The sequence below is a fragment of the Artemia franciscana genome, chromosome 17 (genome assembly GCF_032884065.1).
Source record: "Artemia franciscana chromosome 17, ASM3288406v1, whole genome shotgun sequence".
Classification (NCBI taxonomy): Eukaryota; Metazoa; Arthropoda; class Branchiopoda; order Anostraca; family Artemiidae; genus Artemia; species Artemia franciscana.
This window is the reverse complement of record NC_088879.1, coordinates 9,010,111-9,037,434: the sequence shown is the minus strand read 5'-3', so window position 1 is coordinate 9,037,434 and position 27,324 is coordinate 9,010,111. Positions and strand designations below refer to the sequence as shown.

Here is a 27,324-nt window from a genome sequence, read left to right as displayed (position 1 = left end):
ACAATTTTAGGAAAACCTCAATTGAACCGCTGTATAAAAAAAGGTGATAAGAGTGAGTGTCGTAATTATTGAGGCATTAGCCTGGTCTCTGTAGGTACCAAATTACTTAGTAATATGATACTTTTTAGACTGAGAGATGCTATAGACAAAGTTTTAAGAGACGAACAGTGCCGTTTTAGAAAAGGTAGAGGATGTGTCGACCAAGTTTACACTCATAGGTTAATAATTGAGAAGTGTTTGATTTAGCAAACACCTTTGGTCCTCAGTTTTATATGTTATGAAGAAGCATTCGATTCTGTTGATAGAAGAGCTTTAGTGAAGGTATTATCCTTGTATGATATTCAAGACAAATACATTAAAGTGATTAATGGTATGTACGAGAATAATACTGCTACAGCTAAGTTATGAAATGAGGTTTGCAGCTGGTTTTGTATAAAATCAGGATTTGAGCAGGATTGTGTTCTATCCCCCTTTATGTGGATCATTTTGATGGAATTTGTTTTAAAGAGTACAGGAAAGGCGATGGGAAACCCCGGAATCAAATGGGGAGGAAAAACTCTCCTGGACATAGATTATGCTGATGATCTGAGCATCCTAGATGAAAGTATGAGCAAAATAAATGAACTTTTAGAGGTTTTGTGAGTTCAGGGTGCTTGAATAGTTTTGAAAATTAATATTAAGAAGACCAAGTCACTAAGGCTAGGAATAACTGAAGATGAAGACGTGACGCTGAGTAACGAAAAGATTGATCAGGTGGGCAGCTTCACTTACCTTGGTAGTATTATTAGTAAAGACGGTGGGAGCAGTGAAGATGGTAAAAGTAGAATAGCTAAGGCTCAGGGTGCTTCTCCGTAACTGACTCCGTTTTAGTAAAGCTCCTCAGTTAAAAAGAGAGAAAAGAAAAACATTTGTCATAACTAACTTTAACTCAATAGACTGGAAAAAGAAAGAAAACGCCTAAAAAGATTGCCTGTTCAAATTTATTCACGCCAAATTTTCTTTTGTTAGTACGTAGTTATAGTCCAATTTCCTTTTCCTCTATTGATTAATGCCCTTGAATGTTTTGAATATGTACAAAAAAGTTGTAATTTTTTTAACAGTTAGATTCTGCAAGGTTTTTTTTTTTTACTTTTAAACAACGGATTACAACCCATTTATTGCTTCTCCTTAGGATAATTCTTAAAATAGGATAATTCATGTAGGTTAGTACTTGTAACTTTAAATATTAATATACTCATAAAAATTTTTGTGGAATATCTTCTTCTTGATTACATCTAATATTCACTTGAAACAAGAAATTTAAAATACGCTTTGAAAAAAAGAAAAAAAAAATCTGTCAAGTGAGGAAGATTTGCCAATCGAAGGTGAATCAAAAATAATAGGCTAACTTTCACTTCGGCAAATATATTGGTAAAAGTTTATTGCAAAAACAAGCATATGAGGATTTCGAAAAATAAGCTAAAAACCCTCGAAAATGGTGTCAGATCAAAATGAAAACTGCACCATTGGAATTAATATAGCCGAAAACTTCGCATCGAAGAATCACAATCACGAGCAACAAGGAAAATCACTTTTTCGCATGGGAAATGTTTTTCTTAGAGGGATGTTTAAGGCAGGACGGGCTCTTAAGGAATCTTCCTATACCTCCCATGTTAAACATTTGGAGTTTGCCTAGCATTCCTGAATAAATGATTTCGGCGGTTTTTATTTTAACAGATATAAAAAAATCTGGTGAATATTTTGTTCTAATCAAATCTTAAAGCCGACAATTATTTTTTTTTAATTCCAAAATAATTATAAAACCTGTTCTGGGTTTGCATTTTAGATTGCTACACTTGACACTGTTGTTGTGGGGTATGAAAAAATAGAGCAAAAAATGTTCTATTCAACAACAAGAAACTTATTTCTATAATATATACTTGCTGGCTGCAGTACCTTCAAATACTTTACATGTGTGTTTTGAAGTCAAAAATTCTCCTCAAAAGACTAGATGCAGCTGTAATCGGAGCGCCTGAGAATGCATAAATTAGACCAAGGGACTAACCACTCGGATTGTTCTTGAGCGATTCAGTGAAGTATTGGTTAGTTGTAACCGGTTTCAACAGAGTCTGGAGAATAAGTAGCGTGCAGACACCAAACTGCCAGGTAAAAAATATATCTAAAAAATATATTGCATAAATAATTACAAGAAGAATTGCTAAGGATAACCTGCGCCTCATCGTAATTTTGAATGAGAAACCCCTTAAGTTCAACCTTCTCATGTTTCAAACAGTTCGTGGTAACGAACTGTAGTAAGGAGTGATCCGGCTCAATAGTAACCAAAACTCTAAAAAATTGAATTTTGATATCAATAGCTACATCAAAAGAATCGCATTTTAATGCTGATTTTAAATATATAAGTTTCATCAAGTTTAGTCTTAGCCATCAAAAGTTACGAGCCTGAGAAAATTTGCCTTATTTAGGAAAATAGGGGGAAACACCCCCTAAAAGTCGTAGGATCTTAACGAAAATTACACCATCAGATTCAGCGTATCAGAGAACCCTACTGTAGAAGTTTCAAGCTCCTATCTACAAAAATGTGGAATTTTGCATTTTTTGCCAGAAGACAAATCACGGGTGCGTGTTTATTTGTTTGTTTTTTTTTTTTGTTTTTTTTTTTTCCCCAGGGGTCATCGTATCGACCAAGTGGTCCTAGAATGTCGCAAGAGGGCTCATTCTAACGGAAATGAAAAGTTCTAGTGCCCTTTTTAAGTGACCAAAAAATTGGAGGGCATCTAGGCCCCCTCCCACGCTCATTTTTTTCCTAAAGTCAACGGATCAAAATTTTGAGATAGCCATTTTGTTTAACATAGTCGAAAATCATAATAACTATGTTTTTGGGGATGACTTACTCCCCCACAGGCCCTGGGGGAGGGGTTGCAAGTTACAAACTTCAACCAGTGTTTACATATAATAATGGTTATTGGGAAGTGTACAGAGGTTTTCAGGAAGATTTTTTTAGTTTTGGGGGTAGGGTTGAGGGAAGGGGCTATGTGGGAGGATTTTTCCTTGGAGAAATATGCCATGGGGGAACAAAATTCAATGAAAAGGGCGCAGGACGAATGTGGTCACGTTAGAAAAAAACGTCAAATTAAGAGCTTAATATACAATGCTGGGTGTTCGGAGCCTCTCTATTATGGAGTATAATTTGAAAATAACACAACTATACGAGCGATAAAACATATATACCACAACCATAACTCAACTAACGAAAGAACTGCCAAGAGATAACACAACTATAAAGCGAAAACAGGTGAAAACTAACGGGAAAATAAACAAACTAAGAGGTGGAAGGGGCCCAGAGAAAAAATATAATCCTTTTTCAATTTTGAGCCTAACTTCCGCAAAGGAGTAATAATGTCAGAAGCCCCGAAATACCGAATTATTTTCTTTTCAAACAGTTCGTGGTAAGGAACTGTAGTAAGGGGCGACCCGGCTCAATAGTAAACGAAACTCTAAAAAACGGAATTTTGATGCTAAAAGATTCATCAAAAGAATCGAATTTTTACGCTGATTCTAAATATATAAGTTTCAATTAATTTAGTCTTTGTCATCAAAATTTACGAGCCTGAGAAAATTTGCCCTATTTTGGAAAAAAGGGGGAAACATCCCCTATAAGTCAGAATCTTAACGAAAATCACACTATCTCATTCGGTATATCAGAGAACTCTATAGCAAAAATTTCAAGCTCCTATCTAAAAAATGTGGAATTTTGTATTTTTTGCCAGAAGACAAATCACGGGTGCGTGTTTATTTGTTTGTTTGTTTTTTTTCCCCGGGGTCATCTTATCGACCAAGTGGTCCTAGAATGTCGCGAGAGGGCTCATTCTAACGGAATTGAAAAGTTCTAGTGCCCTTTTTAAGTGACCAAAAAATTGGAGGGCAAATAGGCCCCCTCCCATGCTCATTTTTTTCCAAAAGTCAACAGATTAAAATTTTAAGATAGCCATTTTGTTCAGCATAGTCGAAAACCATAATAACTATGTCTTTGGGAATGACTTACTCCCCCACAATCCCTGAGGGAGGGGCTGCAAGTTACAAACTTTGACCAGTGTTTACATATAGTAATGGTTATTGGGAAGTGTACAGACGTTTTCATGGGGATTTTTTGGTTTGGGGGGTGGGGTTGATGGGAGAGGGCTTTGTGGGAGGATCTTTCCTTTGAGGAATATGTCATGGGGGAATAAAAATTCAATGAAAAGGGCGCAGGATTTTCTAGCATTACTATAAAAAAAAAACAATGAAAAAATAAACATGAAAACGTTTTTTCAAATGAAAGTAAGGAATAGCATTGAAATTTAAAACGAACAGAGATTATTACGCATATGAAGGGTTCTAAAAATACTTTAGCATAAAGAGCGAGGTATTTAGGAGGAGATAAATACCTCGCTCTTTATGCTAAAATATTTTTAGTGATTTCAACTATTTATTCTACGGCCTTTTTGATTCATGGGTCATTCTTAAAGAATTGGGACAAAACTTACGATTTAGTGTAAAGAGTGAGGTATTAACGAGGGTACAAACCCCCTCGTACACATAATAAAAATAGAATATAAAATAAAAATATAAGAATATAAAAGTTTGTTACGTAAGTTAATTCTTAAGTTACGTATATTTTTTACTAATAAAAACGTTCGTTGAATATTAAAAGTTGTAGTAGCCTTTTTAAGTAACCGAAAAATTGGAGGGCAGCTAGGCCTCCTTCCCCACCCCTTATTTCTCAAAATCGTCTGATCAAAACTAAGAGAAAGCCATTTAGCCAAAAAAAAATTAATATACTAATTTCATTTCAATAATTTATGTGTGGAGAGCCAAAATCAAACATGCATTAATTCAAAAACGTTCAGAAATTAAATAAAAAAAACTAGTTTTTTTAGCTGAAAGTAAGGAGCGACATTAAAACTTAAAACGAACAGAAATTACTCCGTATATGTAATGGGTTGTCCCCTCCGCAGTCCCACGCTCTTTACACTAAAGTTTTTAATTGTTTTAAAAAGTAGAATTGTGGCAAAGAGTCAAACTTTAGCGTAAAGAGCGTGGGACTGCGGAGGGGACAACCCATTACATATACGGAGTAATTTCTGTTCGTTTTAAGTTTTAATGTCGCTCCTTACTTTCAGCTAAAAAAAACTAGTTTTTTTTATTTAATATCTAATTGAAGCAACGAAGAAAACTGATAACTTTGTCTTTGACCGAGTTGCCGCCCCTGAATAAGAATTGACTAGGGAGTAAAATGCTTGGACTTCCGCTAGGCCTTAAGCGCTCAGTTGAAAGGAAATTTATATATATAATACCTTTTGTAAGCAGCAAAAGATAATATTATAGTTAGTATAAGATAGGTTATAACTTTTAAGTTAGTCTGTGTATCAGAAATTTGTTGTATACAGGGCTGCATACAGAATTTTGTTTGAGGGGGGGGGGGGGCAAAAAACTTTAAAAACGCATCAAAAATTTGTTTATATTCATTTTCGTTACGTTTTTAAGGGTCAGACAAACATTTCAAGGAGGTTCAAGCCCCATAACCCTCTCCTCTGGATATGGTCTTGCTTGTTTACTATCCCCTTGCTTGCGCTTAAATTTTGTTAGGGCTTCAAATAATCAATTAAATAAACTTCTCTTCTTAATTAAATTAAATAATTAACTATTATTAATAATTAATAATAATTAATTAAATAAACTTTTAAATATCTCAGGATTTCTCAATTTTTATTTTCCTTTTATACAGGGTTAGCGGAAATTCTTCATTTAGATCTTTCAATTATATGCCCTTGAATGTTTTGGAAATGTTGTAAAATTGTTTGTGTAGTACTCAACTGTTGCTATGATTGATCCGGTTTAGTGTACCGAGTAGTGAAAATGTTTTTGTTTTTTTTTAAACAAATGTTTTACGATCATCATGAAGATCAGTGACATGACACTGACTTTCCCTTTCCTTAAAGTAAAATAAAAAGTATAGTTTGCTCTGTTTCTATTTCATCAATTTTATCGATAACAAAGGCAACTATAATCATAGACCCACACAACTAAAGCTTAAGGAGAATATTTTAACAAACTTTTCGAGGGGGATTTAGCATATCTATAAAATTCATTTCCCCATAGTGTCTGATGTTCCTCTCGCTTTGGGTTGTGTTTTAGAAATGTTTGTGTTTTAGAAAGCCCCAATCTGTCAAAGCTTAATGGTGATATTTTGAGATTTTTTTTTTTGGAAGGGGAGGGTGAATAAATCAAAAGAATCTATTTTCCCCATAGTGCCTGTTTATCGCCACATTTTTGGTTTTTATCAGATAAATTGCCTGAGGAGGGTTCTTTTCGCATCTCATTGAGGAGGAACACCTGCTTTTCAAATCTACACAGTCAAAAATTTTAAAAAAGTTGAGGGTTGTTAAGGGGGATGCTTTCCGCGTTAAAAAAGGGGATATCGTATTTTTTGTTATCTGAAAGTTTTTTCTATTTTAACAATTTTTATAATTTTGAGAATTCGCCTTCCTGCCATTTATTTTATCTTTTTGCATCTGCTTCTTTATCGTGAAACCTGCACCACAATAAGCCTTACTGCAAAAAAAATGGATTTTCCCTTTTAAAGATAGTTCTACCAAAGTCCACTTATTCCTTTTCATAATCTCTTGATACTTGTCTCTGAACTTGATTGCCTCTTAATGCTCTGCCAAGGCCGTATTCACACCCCCCTCCCCCGAAAAAAACAATGTTAGTCCGACTCGTAAAAAACGTAACAAAAATAAATATAAACCGATTTTTAATGCACTTTTTATGTACCTCCTCCCCCTCGAAAAAATGCTTTTGTAAGCCCCTCCCCAAACAAAAATTCTTTTTTATGCCCCCCCCCCCCCAAAAAAAAAAATTGTGGATACGCCCCTGCACGCTACGTTCACAAGAGTAATCCTTAAATATACAAATTAATGCTTAAAATTGTTAATTTAGAATAAAAGATCTGAAGCCGAACTTGCCGGCCATAACAAAATAAAAAGAGATAGAGAATCTGAAGATGAAGAACAACACAAACGGGATTACAGCCAGTAGAATGAAAAGACAAACTAAAACGACGCAGATATTTCACCTATATAAAACAAGAAACTAAATAATAGAACTAAAAAAAATCTAAAATAATCTATAAAATCAAAAAAAAAAAATCCCTAGGTAAGTTATGTTATCTCCTTCGTTTGATTTAATGACTTGTCAAAATGGCCTCTGAATGTTTTGATTCACTATCTAAATGCATTCATGCGTATGCTTTAGTCATCAATTTGTTAAAATCTCATTTTCCGATCTAAACTACTTTCTTATCCGATTTTAATGTGTTTCTCTGGACTTAGTTATCAAACATGAATGTAAAAAAATGCTCAAGATAATTATCACCAGTAATCGCTTATATAATATCATAATCACTTAAGGAGTGGACCGAAGAGTTTGGCTAACTTATAAAAGAGAGAACTGGCTCTAGTGTCGACGAAAAACGCAACCATACCATCTAGCGTTTGGCAACATTTTGTATTTTTGAAGGTCTGTTATCATTTTTCTGTACGAGACTGAGATCATACACTTATTAATGCCCTAATTTTACCAACTACACTAATTAAGTTATTTATTCCAATTATTATAGTGAAAAAATAGCAAGTATCGCCAAACGCTAGATAACGTTGATAGTTTTTTTGTCAACAATAGTACCAATTACCTCTCTTATAAGTTACCCATACTCTTTGGAGTGAACCGACGTAGAATTGTTCGAGTAAAAATGGTCGTATTTATTCAATTAAGGAAGAATTTGTACCAGCTTTTGAACTTGGGATTTGTTTTAGATTGTTCCTTTTTTAGTGTTTTGTATGTATATTTCTTTCACTTTGACTTAATTGAGTCAATTTAAGGAGGGCATTTCACCAGCTTTTGAACCTGGAACTGGTTTTCGATTACTGGCCATTTTGAGCTTTTTATGCAGACCTCTTTTACTTTGAGCGTTTGATTCAGTAAAACTGGATATTGGGGACGTCCTTGCTTACCCAATAGATACTTATGCTTATCCAATTGACCCACATTGGCCCACAAAAGGAGGAAACTGCATCAGCTTTTGAACCAGAAATTCATTTTAGATTAGTGGTTATTTCGAACGCTTTTTCTACAGACGTCTTTCACTTTAAGGGTTCGACTTAACAGAAATGACAATTTACAGTTCTGGATTTGTAGAAATGCTAACTATAGATGCTTAAGCTCATCCATTCTTCATTGAATTGACCTACACCAACAGGAACTGCAGGAGGATGGAACTGCACCAGCTTTCGAGCCCGGAACACGATGTAGGGTAGTATTCTTTTTGAGCTTTTTATGCAGACTTCTTTCACTTTGAGCGTTTGACTCAACAAAACTGAACATTGGGGAAGCTCTTTCTGTATGGTAGATGATTAAGTTTCCCGAATCTGAATCGGCTTACTGAAGGAGGGAACTGCAGTAGCTGTTGAGCCCGGAACACGATGTAGGTTAGTTGTTTATTTTGAGGTTTTTTATGCAGACTTTTTCGCCTTTGAGCGTTTGACTCAACAAAATTGGACATTAAGGAAGTTCTTGCGGTAAGGTAGTTGATTAAGTTTCCCGAATCTGAACTGACTTACTGAAGGAGGAATCTGGATCAGCTTTTGAACCAGAAGTTGATTGTAAATTAGTGCTCATCTTAAGCTTTTTTATGCAGACTTTAGTCACAAAAGTAAAACAGTTCAAAATAGGGATAATACCTTTTTATTGACAGTGAATAGATATAAAAATATTTAACTGGATATTTCGAACACATATACAGTGTTTATCATCAGCAGTAAAACTCTGCTGATGATGAACACTGGATATGTGTTCACTGTATCCAGTTAAATAATTTTATATCTATTCACTGTCAATAAAAAGGCATCATCCCTATTTTGAACTGTTTTACTTTCGTCTTGGAAAGGCAGTGTGGTCTTCAAAGTTATCGAATTTACTCACTTTAAGGGGTTGATTCAATCAAACTGGATATCGGGGAAATCCTTACTGTAGAAGCTTGAGCTCACCCAATTAAGGAGGAAACTGCACAAAGGCTTGCGGCTCAAAGAGAAAAGGCTAGATTAGGAATGTCCAATTTATGTCAACGAAGGCGTGTCGAGGAGCCGCCAGAGCAACGCGAAACCAGGCTTGCAGCTGATAGAAATTGTAAAAAAAGATGGCATGTCGAGGAATCACCAGAGCAACACGAAACCAGGCTTGTGGCTTTACGTCAACGAGGGCGTGTCCTAGATCAACACCTGCGGACGAAATGAATGCTTCAGTTGACACAGTTCTGGAATCAAATGAAGCGGTTAACTATCCATCAGAATTTTAAAATTCGCTGGATTTCCCACGGTTTCCACCACATGTGCTAAATCTAAAAATATGCGTAACAATAATCAAGTTGCGAAATATTAACCCACCAAAGCTTTACAACGGTACGCGACTTGCCGTAAAAAAACAAAACAATGGAAAACTTAATAGAGGCAACAATCTTGACAGGGCCTTCCGAGGTATAGGCTGTTCTTATTCCTCGCATTCCCATGATTACAACGGATTTGCCTTTTCAATTTAAAAGATTACAATTCCTAATTCGATTAGTATTTGCAATCACCAAAAACAAAGCTCAAGGGCAATCATTAGAAAAATGTGATATATATATATATATATATATATATATATATATATATATATATATATATATATATATATATATATATATATATATAGTATTTGCAATCACCAAAAACAAAGCTCAAGGGCAATCATTAGAAAAATGTGATATATATATATATTTATATATATATATATATATATATATATATATATATATATATATATATATATATATATATATATATATATATATATATATATATATATATATATATATACATATATACATATATATATATATATATATATATATATATATATATATATATATATATATATATATATATATATATATATATAAACATATATGACGGTTAAGACTTTCCTAAAAAACATCTTGGAAAAGTATTCATAAGCATACGTTTCGAATCCGCTTGCTCTTTACTTTTTTCTAGACAGTATCACTAATTCAGAGCCTCTGTGTGTGGGGGGGGGATGAAAATTTTGTTTAACATCTAGGGGGACAGTTTTTTGGTTTTGCCGATTTTTTCAATGAGAGTACTAAAATTGACGTTTTTCAAAGAAGATACTAAAAGAGATTTTTCAAAATCCAGAGAGAAGGAATCTGTGGGGAACCCCGTCGTCTTCTTTGGTGTCTCTGGGTCAAGGTGCAAGAATTAGACAACGGTTAAACAACTCTCCTAGCAAAACAATAATGACTGGAAAGAACCCAACTACAGATAAGGGTGCCAAAAAGAAAGAAAAGATATTAATCCTGGTGCTAAATAAAAAACAGCAATAAGCATTAATGCTCTAATAAATGCACTATTTTTTAAGATGTATAAAAATTATAAAGTTTTGAAAGAGCCTTGGGTAAATAAAATAAAATTTCAAAAATTAATTCCATTTTTATTCAGTATGTGTATGCCATTATGTTATTGATGTCTGAATGTTATTGTAATATAATTAATACAATTAATAGTAATGTAAACAAAATAAAATAAATGATTGATATAATGAATAGCAATTTAATGTGAATAGTTTCATATAATTATTGTTAATTATGTTACTAATGTTATGCAAGCTCTTTGGCTTTTGCTAATAATTGTTCAATATTGCTGATCTGATTATTTAATCTTCCACAGCAAATATGCCGATGAAATGGAATCTCTTTCTGTTCTACTCTCCGGGTTCAACCGAGACAAGAATGGATATCTTCAAGGAGTAAAAACTACAGTGATGAGTTGGTTTCTATCAAATGATAAAGAGGTATTTACTTTATTCGGCTTATACACTTTTAGTGATATTACTATTCAGGAATGAACAACAGACGCTTTGGCATCTAGATACTCTATAAGAAAATGCTATATTTTTATTGTTTATTTAATAAAAAACATGTTTTTCTAATGAAAGTAAGGAGCAACATTCAAAATTAAATCGTAAAAAAACTATTCCATATTTGAGGGGGGAGTAGTATAGCAATTGCCGATTCTACCCCACACACATCACCCCACCAATTTACGTCATTTTCAGACCATTTTACATCATTTTAACATCAAATATTGCACATTTTGAACATTATCTATTCCTACATTCAAAATGAAAACAGGTCATTGGAAATCAAACTTGGTCTCATTTCTATACTTTTTCACAATGTTAACATGGGTTCTAGGCCCGACCTAGATCACCACTTCAGTTTACGACATTTTCAATTGAATTCACGCCATTTTAAATGAAAATCTCGAACATATTTTCAATTTCCCGTCCTGAGCTTTAAGAAAAAAAAAAGGTATTGTGAAATAAGAATTTGATGAATTTGTGAAAAAGAGTTTAATTATATTCCATTTTTTCTATACTTCTGACAAAATGAAAGAATTTAATATGATCTAATGTTTAGTGGACAGTTTGATATAAATATTTAAATAAATTGTTATTATTTTTTCTTTTCTTTCTATAACCTTGAAAATCATACGTTTATCCATTTTTTTAATTTTATTTTCAAGATCAGCTGCTTTAGAATCAAAATGCTTAGGTGAAAATAGATCAAGACATTTCAATTTTAAAATCAATAATGATAACGATTTTCACCTTTCATTGCTTTAATAGTGTATTTCGTTCAAATGTCTAAATATTAACATATGATTTACTATCAGTGACTTAATGATTGCTTTGTCTTTGAAATTATAACGCAGTAAATATTATAAAGAATAGCAGGTACTGGATCTAATAAAAGTTTAATATCTATATCAGCAGCTGATCCACTTCGATGATTGTTCGATTTATGCTTTGAAACATCAATAAAATACAAAGGATATACTGTTTTAAAATCATTGTTACTTACAATTGTTCTACTGTTTTATGTTTATACCCTAACTGTAAAAACTGTTTATAAGCGTTAGAATAATCTTCATTAGTATCACTGAAATCACATTTAAAATCTTCTCGTGAATATTTAAATCCATATGCTCTCACTTCAATTCTATCAATGTTCATGTGGTCAAATACCATATTATTTTACGTATAACTGTTATCTTTTTCAGATTTCCGTGACACAACACAAATTTTAGTTGTGTTATAGCATTCACTGACTACCCTCCATATTATTTCTTTTTCTGTTTTATTATCACTTTTATAGGTATTACACGCTTCCCATCTTAATTCAAATAAGCTGCCCTTTCCTAATCCAGCTTTTAATTGTTCCGCCTTCTTTGTTAATCCAGCTTCTAATTGAGTCGCTATGGGTAAACTTGGATGTAATACTGGTAACATCCAAGATAAATGGATTACATGTACTTTAAAATTTTTGAGCTCCAGATTTTACAATCGTAATGGAAAAATTATTTCTTTTTGATATAATTTGATGTGTAACGCCTCTGACAAAAGAATAAATCTCTTGAAAAGATCCAAATAATCGTGATTATGGTAAATACATATTAACCACGTGACTTTCTTTTGTTGTGTTCAATCTTTTAAATAAACAACCTTTAAAAGCGTTATTTCGTTTTGTTGTAATGGTTCCAACAGCCGCTGCAACAGGTTGTAAAAGTGCTTTCAGACTCGTTATCTGCTTTAAAGGAAACAACGGATTGGGTTTTATCAAATACCAAAATAATTACCAAAACCTATTATTAAATACCAAATTTGGGTTTTATCAAATACCAAAATAATTACCAAAACGTATTAGTAGCTGCACTTCGACTGAAAATTCTAATAAATTTATATAATAAGTTAAAGTATATAAGTAAATAAGTTAAAGTAAATAAGTTATGTGTATTTATATAATAAGTTATATAATAAGTTATTATATTAAAGAATATAATAAGTCATCTGAAAATTCTAATAAATTTCTAACAGTAGTTGTTATAGGCTACCTACAGAGCCAATACTTTCAATACATTTTCTATTGATAATATATTTCTCATTTCTGAACAAACTAAATCCATTATTTCTTAAATAGCTTCGTCATTATTTCGCTTATTTGTTCCATCCAATCGTTTTGTTTTCACTTTTGCATAAAGGTATCTATCACTCGGAAGAGTCCAAGATTCCACATCTTTTAAATGAAATTATAATTTAATTGTTGAGACACATTCACATTGTTTTCTCCAATTTCTGTTTATTCAGATTTGGTTGTAGAATCATCAATAATAGTATTTTCAAATATTTCCCAGTAAGAAGCTATTACTTGAATCACTGCCATTTATATAAGGAAAAAATTATTAAATAAACTTAATACTTAAATAATTAAATATTAAATAAAAACTTGTCAAGTAATGGCTTGTCGTCTGTTCCATTAACTGACCCGAAATTAAAATTGAAAAATTAAAAAATTCGAAAATAATTAAATAACATAAGAGTATAAAATTAATACGTTTCCAAAAAAAATAATTGGAATTGCGAAAGAAAATATACAATTGATATATTAGATCCTAGATAGTGGCGTCAATTTAAGGCACAGGCGCGTATGGAACCTCCCCTCCCCTTTTTGGGGGTATTACCATTGAAAAATGCATTTTTCGTATTTTCATTGAACAAATTGAAAAAAACGATAAATACGCGCTCCTTCTTATATTTCAGAAATATATTTTGTACAACTCCTTGAATTTTTGTGAATTTACGCCACTGTTTATATAATGCAAGAAAAAGAGGTCTCATCAAATTACACTTTTAAAAATTCTGCAAATGCTAAGAAAGAAAAAGACCTCATTACAAGTTAAATTTATTGTCAAAATGAGTTCCGCTTGACACTCTGCCACATGCGCAGTAGAGTGTGAAGCAAATCCTTTCATGATTTATTCATAAACTAGTTAAGTTTGACTGATTTCTTAACAATAGACCTATTATTATAAATATTTTATACTTTTGTGAGTGTAGTATTTTTGTGAAAATTATGTTAGCATTATTATTTTGAAAGCTAAAATCTAAGATAAAATGTGATAATAGTATCAATTGATCTGATTAATTAAAAAAAATAAACGCAGAAGTGATGCAGAACTTTTGCAGTATTTTTTTAAATAATAGTTTTCGATATTTTTCATAAATTCGTAAAATTACTAAATTTGTCAATTAGTATTTTATAATAATAACATTTGGTCAAAATATCACTTTTATCATTACTACTACTAATAATAACTCACTGCAGCACCAAGCCGCCTGAGGCCAACACAGCCACGCACGCTCCTCCTCCAACCTAATCTATTTAAAGCCTCCCTCTTTACATCCTCCCAGGAAGCTCCCATTTCCTTTAAATCTTTATTTATGACATCCTCCCAACCCAGACAAGGACGACCTGCTTTCCGTGTAGCCCCAGATGGCTGGTCAAAAAGGACATTCTTCGGCAATCTGTCATCCTTCATCCGCAGAACGTGGCCTAGCCATCTCTACCTTTCTGTCATTATAGCCCTAGAAAGCGGAATTGAACCACATTTTTCGTACAACCTACTGTTTGAAATACGGTCAGTCAGCCGGGTACCCAGAACAATCCGTAGGCAATTTCTCTGGAAAACATCTAGTAAATTTTCATCTGCTTTTCGGAGCGTCCATGCTTCAGAGCCATATTTGACCACTGTCATCACTGTAGCTTCCAATATTATAATCTTGGTTTGCAGACTTATCTTTCTGGATCGAACTTTTCTCGAGAAAATAAAGACATTTTTTTTCTGCAAAAAATATTAATTTCATTTCATTTTATATGCTGAAGAAAGTAAAACCATAGATGATTTTGGGTAATGAAAAGACCAATCAAGTTGATAGGTTCACCTACCATTGGGTAAGGAAACCGTGGTATTCACCTGACATTGGGTAACGGAAAGATTGGTCAGGTTGGGTCACCTACCAAGGTACCATTATTAGTAAAGACGGTGGGAGCAGTGAAGATGTTAGAAGTAGAATAGTCAAGCCTCAGGGTGTTTTTTCACAGTTAAAAAAGTTTGGAAGAATGGAAGATAAGTTTGCAAACCAAGATTGGAATGCTGGAAGTTGCAGTGATGAGAGTGGCAAATATTATTCTGAAGAATGGTCGTTCCGAAAAATGGTTCATATTTGCTAAATATTTTCGAGGGACATTGCCTATCTAGGTCTATAATGAACAAAAGGCTGAAATGGCAGCAGTATAGGCTTTTAAAGATCCACGACACAGGTATACCTTCGAATCCCAGTCCCGACACTTTTTTAAGCTTTTACAAGACGCGGATGTCTACAACCTAGTGGATGTTTTCTAAGAAATGTAGGTGCATGTTACGTCTTAGGAAATTTTTTCTAAGAGATGAAGGTTTTAATTACTTAAAAAACCTACAAGGGCCAGGGCTTCTTTACTTCAGGATTACTAAGTTTGTTACGTACTGACGGGGGGGGCACACTTGGAGTTTGACACAGTCTTACACATGATTGTTGTGTAATGGCGGTGCACACGCGGGCGTTACGTAATGGTGGTGCACACGTAAGATGTAACGTAATGGCAGCGCACACGTGGGGTGTTACGTAATGACGGTGCACACGTGTGATGTGACACAATCTCACAAGTGTATGTTACATACTGACGGGGGGCACACGTGGGTGTTAAATAATGATGGGGGCACATGTAGTATGTTAGGCAATGACAGTGCACACGTGGAATGTTTTGTAATGATGGTACACGTGTCGGTGCTACATAATACTTTAAGAGATTTTTTTTTCTTCAGGATTTGAACACGTGACATCTCACGTGTGCACCGCCATTACGTAGCAGTCACGTTTTGTCCCTTTATTAGGCAACACCAACGGGTAAGATTGGCTCACATCCCACGTTTGCCCCTCAGTCATTACGTAACAACCACGGTAATCCCGAATTAAAGAAGTCCTGGCGCTCTTAGGTTTTTAAAGTGATTAGCACCTGCATCTCTTAGAAAACATTCCCAATTGCAACATCCCCAATCCAGAAAAAACATTCCCAATCCAGACACCTGCGTCTTGAACAAGCTTACAAAGTGTCGGGACTGGGACTCGAAGGATACCTTTGTCGTGGATCCTTAAAAGCCTACACTACTGATGGCTAGGTTAGGGCACATTATGTGGACAAAAGTTGACAGATCACCAAAGACTGTCCTTTTCGGCCACCCGTCTAGGGCTAAACAAAAGCAGGTTGTGCTTGGTGGGGAAGGGAAGATGTCGTAAGGAAATATTTAGAGGAAACGGGAACTTCATGGGAGGGTGTAAAGAGGGGGCTTTGAGTAGAATGGGATGGAGGATGAACTTTCGTAGATGTGTTGGCCTCAGTCGGCTTGGTACTGCGATGAGTTGTTTGCAGTAGTAGTGGCATTAGCAGTTTTCGCAGTTTAGTTTGGCAGCCCTGACGAAATTGTGGTATTGCCCTAAAATATCCATTACCGTGAGTGAACGAAAAGATAGGACCGTAGAAAATCGTATTTTTCAGGAATGAATAGACCCAGAATAGGTCCAAAGAGGCTAACAATTTTATGTTTGATGTCCTTGGGATTTAACAGCTTTATTCTCTTTCTAATGCCTTTTTTTGTAAAATCTGAGGCTTATTGTGACTGTTTATTTTATGTAAACAAGTCTGTAAGGGTACAGCTGGGGGGGGGGACAAGCTGTAACAGAACATTGGAACTTGGACGCCGTGAACTTTGTTTGTAGGCACACTGAACGATTTTGTCGGCATATTCTTTATATTCCCGCTCCAAACTCAAAAACTCTGCGTCATCCCTGAAAGTGTGACTGCTTATTTACTTCAATAGCAGACATCTTTATTATTAAAACAAAATGTCCTATTTATTAGCGATTATCGTAATTAATTTTAAAAAATTAATTTTTAATTTGGATTTTTTAATTATAAAAAAACAAGATAATTTTATTTCTGCGACGAAAGTCAGTGGCGTCAAGTTGCAAAAATGTAGATAGTGGTGTTAAATGGGTTTTTCAAAAAATAAAGGCGGATGCAATTTTTTCTTTGAAAATACCAAAGAAGTTATTTCCAATTAAAATACTCTAAAAACGTATATTTCACAATCTATGTGAGGGGGGGGGGGCAGAAAATCTGCATGGAAACTGCGCCCTGACCTGTCCCCCCTCCATATTGACGCCAGCGCCTCTAAATAAAATGCCTAGCTAATGCAATAATATCAAAATATCCACTAGATACTGAAGCTTATTATAATCGATTTTATCTGGATAATAAGCACATTTGGGGTTTTCAGAGTTTTGAGGAAAAAAAGTATCATGTTTACCTATGATTAATCTTATGACACTGCTTCAAGCCCATACCGTAAGGGTTTTACAAAACGGTAATATTTCCTTAAAGTTTGCCCGCATCATAAGACTATTAATACCTTTTTAGGGGGAATTCACATCCTATCTCACAGTTTATCATTCTTATTATTGGCTATGCTTTTGGATTTTCCCTGACAGAAGGTTACTTACCTAAGTCTTGATGTTTTCCATTTTTATTGCTCCAAAAAGTTGTTTTGATTTTCATATATATTTTCTTATCTCATACCTAAAGGAATCTTTATACGGTAAATCGTATCTGATGACTAAAGAAAAGTTTTATTCGTTGTACATTTCAACCAAACTTATCAACTGATTGGGCCAATTACTTGTCGACCGAATTTTCAAAGTCCGCCTTGCCAAAATATGTTTTCGTGAATAGACAGATCATACCTAGAAGATTTCTAAGAAAATCAGAAACGGGAAAAGAAATTTTCAAAAAATTGTGCTAAGAATTGAAAAAACTAGGATAAATGGCAAAAGGATATTATTTGGCTGTTAGTCTTTTTTCCGCAGTTTTTTTCGTATTGTATTGTGTTTATGTCTCGTTTTAGTGTCAATTGACTTTTTTTTGTAGTTGTAGATGCAAAATACGGGATTTCTGGTTCAAAAACGTCAAAAAATAATTTTCATGAGCAAATTTGACCAAACTCCTCATGAGGACAATTAAAAATCACTAAAAATTTGACTTCCCGCCTCTACTTCATATCGTTGAGTAATAGTATGACTGTTATCTTTACTTTATTGAAACTTTACTTAACCTGTACTTTACTAAATGCTCTCAAATCTTTTTTTCTTCTACTCCATATTTTCCTTCCCTTTGGATAGTTTTGAATTTAATTGTAAAGCAACCTCTATCCTATGAAACACTGGATAAAGGCCCATTCATAATGATATTTTACGACTGCTGAAATTTAGCTAGTGCTAATATAAGCCAATAATATTTGTAGGATTTTTTTTTTTTTAGTCAATCAGACAATTCTGTAAAGAATCTGATTGGCTCAAATTAAGGCTAGCTAAATCTCGTTATTAATAAAATAACGTTGTGATTGGGCCCTAAGGGTATTTTTGTCTGAATCAAAGATTTAATTTTTATACCAACTTCTTGAGGTTTCGTACAAAGGTAAAATATGAAAATAGTGTGCTGAGATGGTTGAATTTTTTTTTCTAAACAAATAGAGAATAAATGAAAACTATTTTGTTTTTCAGAATACGTCCATTCTTGATCAATGGGAACTGGACTTTATCGAACACACACTTAACACTAATTTGACCGTCCCTCCTGGAGTCTCGATTCATGTACTCACAACTAGAAGGTAAGAACATATTTTGGTAAAATTGTACAGTGCTCAACCTTGCTTGCTGTCAGTATACCTAGAAGCACATAAATATATTGCATATTTATATAGAACACACGCTCAACACCGATTGACTATCCCTTCTATTCATGTATATTAGTTACTGTAAATACCGACATTCACTGGTGAATGTCCGAAATTACTTTTTTTTTCTCCTTAAATTTAGTCAGCTTGTCCATTCATCTTTTTCAGTTTTATGCAAGGTTTGATAGTGACAGGTAGGGTTAGGTTTTTAGCCCATTTCTGAGATGTGTTACCCAAACTAACCCGACCTAACCTAACTTCAACTTTTACCATCAAACCTTATTGGGATTGGGGAGATAATTTATATATATATATATATATATATATATATATATATATATAATTATTGTTAGCCTTTATTTATGTATATTCTGGTATTAAGTGGTAATTGAGTGAGAGTGTTTTGTCCTTCTTTAATTTCTGTTTTTTTTTATTGAATTAGGTTGAGAATCAGAGGATTGCAGCCGTCCAACATCAGGCTGTTTGATCCTTCCCCAGGGCGGTTGTGTGTATTTATAGTTTTTGTAATTTAGTAGTTAATAAAGCGAGTTCATATATAAAGCTGACTGGAAAAGCTGAGTTAGTCCAAGCAGAGAAAAAGAATCCGTGGGGGATTTTCCTGGAATTACCTTTCTTTTGGTATCGCAGCAACGTGCAATGGGCTAGCTAGGCACATTTTTGCTCAGAAAAAAAACCACAGATGTGTGTTTTTTGTTGTTTGCTTTTTTTTCTCCAGAGCTAATTGTATTAAACAAGTGGTCTCAGAAAATACGAGTGTGGCTCATTCAAACGAAAATTGAAGTTCTAATGACCTTTCTAAGTAGCTGACAATACTGCACCATGGAAAAATTGCGTTTACTGCCGTTCTATGCCACTTATGTAACATTTACCAGTTTTGGTCTTTCACCGTAACATATTCACTACAAGAAGGAAAGGATATCTTTTTGCGAAATTGTGTAGTACTAGTGTTCAAGCCCAACATATTTAAATGTGGGAAATGAAGATGTCTGGTAGACTGGGCTTAAGCTACTGCACAAACTTTCTTCTTTTTTTTTTGTATCACATCCTTTCTTCAAAATGGTATTAGCTTTTTATATTAAAAAGAAATATATATTTTATATTATAAGAGAAAGATATATGTACGACCTACAATTATAAACAAATAAATTTAAAACGTTACAATATTAAAAAAAAATTAAATTCGAGTATTTCATGCATAAGAGATGAAATTTTGAGAATCTACCACCAATTATTGAAATACTTCATCTCCCTAGCAGTTTGGATGGCTGCCTCTCCGTCTTGTTTGTTATTATTATAGTTACCCCTTCCAGTTACCCCTTCCACAGTGCTACACTTCTCTCCTACTAAGCTACCCCATAAACTTACTATATATATATATATATATATATATATATATATATATATATATATATATATATTTACTGTTTAAAACTTAAAAAAAAAATGATAAAAGCTTACTTTGCCTTGTCGCTGCGTTTCGAGTTTTATTTATATATTTTAGCGACATTATTGTGGCACATTTAGGGAGTTTCTGTTGCTCACTGGTTGCATGTGGCAATTTGGGTGAAAATCACTGAAACACTATTTAACACTCTTGAGGGAAAATAAAGGAAATCCTACTGACATGGCTTCACGAAATCAAAAAGTGCTATATGAATTGTGTCATCCAGCGTTTCCAAGTTGTCTGATAAAAGGTTTATTTAGCCAACAGGACCGATCTAAATCCATTGTTGAGCATTGGTCAGTTAACTTCCAGATCTGCCAGGTAGTGGCTTCAACCTATGAGAAGTGCAGTCTAACAATAATAATTTCGAAAAACTCATCCACACAGGTTCAATATCATCTTCGTTTGATGACTTAGTCCTGGTTACTCCGCCCACTTAGTCAGTAATAGTGAATACACATGCCAACCGCACATTAAATCAGTGACGTTTGCAAGTGGGAGGGGGGTATCTAACATCCCTGCTAAATCTTATGAATCTGACACAGAGCGCGATTTACATATTTATTTACTAATAATGATAGGCGGGAGAAGTCACTACGTGTCCCCAAGTCATCCAAGAGGATCAATGCCATATCTAGAAGGTTTCTCTCCCCCCTAAACTGTTGTCCAACTCGTAAAAACGTACCAAAAATGCATATAAACAAATTTGTGATGTGTTTTCTGAATTTTTTTTGTGATACCCCCCTCAAAAAAAAAAACTGGACACGCCCTTGTAAAGGATGATAGCACAAAAGGTGTTTTTAACATATTTTTTTTGTTTGCTAATGTAATATTTTGTCTCCCCCTCAGAAATTTTGGAATTGATTTTTCTTCAAAGCTTCAAAGGTTTTGTATCCCCTTCCCCGTACTTCACAAGAAGCACTGCCCCATTGAAGTAAATTACCTGCAAAAGTGGCGTTGATTTTTTTTTATGACATTTTAATAAAATTAATATCTACATAATTAATAAACCTTCGCCATGACAATGCCCCACTTTTTATGCTTGAAGCGAAAGATAACTTGAGATAATCCCCTTTTACATCTCATAAGTTTTGATATTGTAGCGGAATTATTTGCTTCTTCTTAATATTTTTTACTGCTCAGTCACTTCATTTTATGAATTTAAATGATTCGTCACGGTTCGTCACTCATCTGGATCGTCACTTGTGTTTGCGTTCTTCTGTTTGTTTTTTGTTTTTCTTTTTATTTCGTCAATCATGTCAATGAAACAAATCGAACACACTGATTAAAAAAATCTTCTAGGTGCAAATTTTGTAGTAGATATTTTTTTTTGTCAAATGATATTTTGCGTCAATTTAACAAACGGATTAATCCAGTCAGACAAGTGGAACAGTTCACAGTGACTGTTCACAGTCACAGCGACACAGTGACACGATGACTGCAAAGAGAGAAATGCTGATTTTCGTGACCATGCAGTTGCTGTTAATCCTAGAATAGTCAATAGACTGGATCAGAGCTGTCCTGGCTGACTGGTTGGCGCGCTGGCGTGGGAATTCTGTGTCCAAGGGGCACGGGTTCAATCCCAGTTGTAACCAGTTATTTAGTTTGGGACGGGGGTCAGTGGCGTGACTCTGTAAGCTGAGCATGAGTCGACCCAGCTCTAAATGGGTGCCTGGAAAAGTTAGGGGAAGATAAGCAGGAAGGGTGTGTGAAAGCACAGGATGGCTGGCCCCCAACCCCCCATTGGGGGTTGGGGGCCCTGGCTGAAGGGCCATGAAACGGAGATCAGCACCGCCGATTTCGACCTTAAGGGTCTAGTGCCGTCTTACTTACTTACTTTACTTTACAATATAATGGTAAAGGAATACGTTGGAGCTCTTATCTTTTCTTTTTCCTTTTTAAGAATCACTCCAGTGTAGTACGATCTAGCTCTCAAATTACGTTCTTATTTATAACAAGTCAAATTTCTTAAGAAATCATTCCTTATCATGGTTGCAGCAATAGGTGTAACCAAAAGTTTAATAGCGCGTTCAGAAAAAAAAACTGTAAAGTGAAAAAAAAATGTATCGTTTAAGGTGATTCAGAGATGATTATTATAAAAGTTTGACTCAGTAGAAAAAGGCTATAGCGAAAACGAATCTTTGCGGATTTTAAAAAAGAGCTGGAAACCCTTGAAAATGGTGGCAGATCGAAGTAAAAAAAAAGAAATTGCATTTAAAAAGTTGGAAACCCTATTCAGCAGAATTACAGTCCTCAACCTTGAACAACAAGGCCAATCCAATTTTTGTTTGGGTAACGCTGATATGTATCTTTCTTTTTTTTTTTCTTTCTTTTCTCAGGGGTTAATCGTATCAAAACAAATGTTGTAGAATATTGAGGGTGGGTGTATTTAAACGGCAATCGCAATATCTAGCACTCTTTTAAAGCAACAAACGATATGATGCAACAGGATGTAACACTACCATGTCTGTCATTTAGTACCATAAAACTTCATTTTTTCCCCAAAGAAGGTCAAATTGCCGAGTATGGAAATCCTAAATACCCAATTGATTTTTCATGGTCCGAAACCCTAGAAATCCCTCCCTCTCCCATCTTCAAAATAAGGAAGATCCCCTTTTCGCATGGCTAGCCGACTAACCTAATTTTTTAGAGAGGCTTAGCAGCTAATTTGAGACCTATTGCTAATATCCACGTGCTTCTTAGAAATCGATCAAAATGTTTCTATCATATAGTGCCTTATGGCACCAAGAATGATATTTTTTGACGCCATTTATGGAGCAGAAAGGTTGGGAAGAATAATATTGTATCATTATATGGAATCATTATAACTTCGTCAACAGTAAAACTAAGGTCAAAAATCTTTAATCTGTGGTTTACTATTCCCCTCGTGCTACTCTTAGTAAGTTTCAAAAAATGCATCCTGAAAAAAACTGCCTAGTGAAAAAAATTCTTTATTTATGTAATATAACATTAGATTAGCTGAATATTTATCTGCGACTTCTCAAAGATGCCTGTGATAATACACTCCTCAGACTTTATTTATTTGACGAAGTTTCACATATTTCATGGGAAAGTTTGAGGGAGGAAGTTGAGGTAGCAGGTAAAACGTACATTTAATAAAGACCCATGCCGACTACTTTAATTTCATTGATCAAGTTAGACAGCAACCTTTTTGTAAGGTTTAATATGCGGCTGTCTTAGCCGAGTGGATTGGTGCGCTGGATTTGTTTGTCCAGGTGGGCGAGGGTTCGAATCCTAGTGTACCCAATCATTTGGTTTGGGGCAGGGGTCAGTGGCGTGACTCTCTAAAAGCTCAGCAAGAGTTGACCTAGCTCTAAATGGGTACCTGGAGGAATCTGGGGAAGGTAAGCAGGAAGGGTGCGCAAAAACTCAGGATGGTTAACCCCCAGCCCCTCATTGCACTTCCTGGCTGAAGTGCCAAGAAACGGAGATCAGCACCGCCGGTAGTAACTGTAAAGTCTAATGCCGTATTCCTTGCCTTTTTTTTACTTTAATGTGCGCATTACAAAAGAGGAGCAAAAAATTAGTTTAAAGCTACAGAGCTTTCCCTACGAAAGTAAAGAGTGAATTTGAACGTTTAAAGGAACAAAAATTGCGAAATTCGCAGATTAAGCAAAATTAATCTACAAAACTAGCTCAAATAAACTGACTCGTGGTCATCCCCAATATTTGTAGAATTCTAAAGGCTAGTGTTCTACTGAAAACTTTGCTTGCTTGAGTTTTTTAGAGAATAATAATTATATAGTAAGAGTTGGCGGTATCATGTCCGGTGCATTAGTTTAGAATGACTTATAAATTAGCCTTTTATCATATGCAGACCACCTGTGGAATTTTTCTTCTCCTAAGGGACCATCATGTAGAATTCTAAAAACGTTGTAAAATATTTGAGATATACATTTAATGCTTGAGATTTAATGCTTGTAAAGAAGCTAGTTTTTATACAAGATACGAACTGTCAATTTTCGTCAGTATATTAATTTAGAAGGAGACTTTGGGGAGTCCATTTTTTAATTGGGGAAATTGGGGAAACCCCAAAAATTTCAGGGATAGTAGAAGCTCTGTTTATGAGGCATGGATTTAAAATTAAGGCCATAGACTAATATTGACCCCTTTTCATAAATAGCTTCTTAACTATGTCCTTGTGTATCATTAAGTTATTTTTCCTTCATTTACAAATTTATGCTATGTGCCTTGAGAACTTTTGGTTGCTTGCAGCCCAATTAAGCCATAGTAAAAGTCAGCCCGCGTGAAAGATTGAAGGTTCGCCTATAGATTACTACTAGATAATCTGTACGTTTTTGTGGTTGAAAAGATCCGTTGTAACAATGCAGAACACGCCAGAAAAACATATATTTAGAACTTTGAAAGTTTTGACCATTCTGATGTCAAAATGAGCCGAATTACAAATGGCTGTCGCGTGACCAAATTAACCTACAATTTCAAAGAAAGAAGATGGTTATACCCAAAACTGCTTTGTCACGATAAGAGAATTTCAATGGGAGGGATGAGTAAGGTTTCTTTAAAAAATGTGGATGAAGATACATAGAATTTGGAATGAGGGTCAAGACTTTTATATATCTTATTTGAAACATGTGTGGAACGATCCTGGCAAAGAGAAAAAAAAACTGGAAATACCCATACCCATGGAAAACCCATACTGTTGGCAAACAATCAACCATTTTATACTAATACAATTGAATCGAATTATTTAATGTTTATATAGACTATTTACTTAGCCAAAAACAGTCATACAAAAAAAGAACTTTTGAAATACCAAGGACAGTGAAAATTGCAACAAATCGCTTTAATCGATTTAGCAGAAACTTTTATAAGTACTTCTTAAAACAATAATAAAAGGTGCAAATTCAGTTTTTAATTAAAAATATATCCGTATGCAGTTTCTGGTTTCTACAAGTACCAAATTTGGTTTCTAGGCATTTACCTCCCCCCTGGTGTTTACCCCCTTGAAAATACCCCCGAAAATATCACCGCGGAAAATATTCATACCCCCGGGAAAATACCCCCCCCCCCCGTGGAAAATAGCCGCCGGGAAATACCGCCCGAGAAAAATCTCCCTCCCGCGTAAAAGAGAGCTTTCCAAATTTGAGAATTTTATTTGATTTTTGTTTTTTTTTTTATTTTCCGTAGGGGAAAGGAATTTTGGTAATTGTGTATTATCCGCCACTCAATCAAGTTTATGCCGTGTAAAACTAGAGAACAAACCGTTTTTATTTTTTTATTTTTTTTGCTTGTTTCTTTCAGCTTAGAGTGAGACTAGACAAAGACAAGTGACAGGATACTTGAAAATATATGATTTAGGCTAATATATTGGCACGTAAGGGGTAGTATTTGGACAGTTCGAAGTCAGAAAACAATTCTTACTTCACAATATGCGGAATAATTGTACCTAACACATTTTGCATGCAGACCCGCTGTACTTTACCTTAAAAAACCTTAAAACGAGCAGAAATTATTACGAATATGGAAGGGGTTGCCTCCTCCTCAAGATCTCGCTCTTTACGCTAAAGTTTTCTTATAGATTTTTCAAACAAAGCTTATTATTCTAATTAAACGGTCAATGTGTTTCAGGAATCGTTCTTAAAGAATTAGGACAAAAAGCCAAAATTTTAGCGTAAAGAGCAAGGTTATGTGGAAGGTGCAACACCTTTCATATACTTAATAATTTCTGTTCGTTTTAAGTTTCGATTTTGGTCCTTACTTTCAGTTGAAAAACTGCGTTTTTTTCTTTAAATTTAATTTCTGATCGTTTTAAATAATACCGGGAATTCTGGCTCTCCGTGAAAAATTCCGGTACTTGTGTATTATATGCCACTCACTCAAGTTTACGATGTATAAAACTTGAGAACAAACTGATTTCTTCGTTAGTTTTTTCGTTACTTTAGAAAAAAATTTAGGCTATGTATTTGCACATTAGGGAGGAGGGTAAAGTATAGTGGGTCTGCATGCAAAATGTGTTAGGTACAGTTATTCTGCATATTATGAAGTAATAACTGTTTTCTGATAAACTATCCAAAAACTCCCACCCCCTTATGTGCAAATATATAGCCCAAATTATATATTTCCCATCTATTCTGTCACTTGTCTTTGTCTTGTTTCACGCTAAGCTGAAAGAAACCAACGAAGATTTCGGTTTGTTCTCGAGTTTCATACAGCGTAAACTTGAGTGAGTGGCGTATAATACACAAGTTACGAAATTCCTTCCCCCTACAGAAAAAAGCTTAAATAAAATTCTCAAATTTGTTAAGCCTTATTTTCCATGGGGGGATTTTCCTGGGGGTATTTACCGGGGGCTCAATGGGAGGATTTTCCGGGGGTATTTTCTGGGGGATAAATGGGGGGATATTTTCTGAGGGGTAAACGCCGGATATCGCCAAATTCATATTTCGAAAAATGTAAAAAAAAAATCAAAAAAGGGTAAAAGCCCATCTTGCACAAAAGAATTGATGAAGGTCTACAGGTGGCAGACGCTACCAATTTGAGTCAATTAGTTTTGCTTATTTATACTAACTGTTCAGCGTAGCAACACTAAAGTATAACAGTTCAAAATAGGGATGAAACTTTTTAATTGACAGTGAACAGATATAAAAAATTTTAACTGAATATTTCGAACATATATACAGTGTTTTACTGCTGATGATGAACACTGTATATGTATTCGAAATATTCAGTTAACATTTTTTATATCTGCTCACTGTCAATTAAAAGGTTTCATCCCTATTTTGAACTGTTATACTTTCGTCATGGAAAGGCAGTGTGGTCTTCGAAGTTATCTAAATGTGGTACTGCTCTAACAGATCCGTAATTTGAAACAACTACAAGAAAAATATAAGCAAATTTGCAGTTTAAACCATGTTGCTTTAAGTACCTCGACTGTATTCGGCAAATACAGAAATAATGACGAAAGAAAGAGATAATGACAACTGACAAAAAAAAGACACAAGTTGTTTGCGAGACTCTTTAGAAAGCCAACGAATTACTCAAAAGCAATAGTTCTCACTTAAC

The 27,324-nt window shown here is 34.4% G+C and overlaps 1 protein-coding gene and 1 long non-coding RNA gene across 3 annotated transcripts in view; one reads left to right on the top strand and one right to left on the bottom strand.

The window, feature by feature from the left end:
- The window catches only part of LOC136037794 (patched domain-containing protein 3-like), a 130,317-nt gene that overhangs the window by 40,299 nt on the left and 62,694 nt on the right, over nucleotides 1–27,324 (top strand). For both annotated transcript variants that reach the window (XM_065720627.1, XM_065720628.1), the window contains exons 5-6: nucleotides 10,818–10,941; nucleotides 18,643–18,749. In XM_065720627.1, coding sequence (XP_065576699.1) covers nucleotides 10,818–10,941; nucleotides 18,643–18,749 — 231 coding nt within the window. The remainder of the gene's footprint in view (nucleotides 1–10,817; nucleotides 10,942–18,642; nucleotides 18,750–27,324) is intronic.
- On the bottom strand, nucleotides 1,757–18,122 carry LOC136037795 (uncharacterized). Its single transcript, XR_010620039.1, has 2 exons — nucleotides 17,587–18,122; nucleotides 1,757–2,158 (listed from the first exon to the last, which is right to left on the bottom strand). It is a non-coding gene; the product is annotated as an uncharacterized LOC136037795 (long non-coding RNA).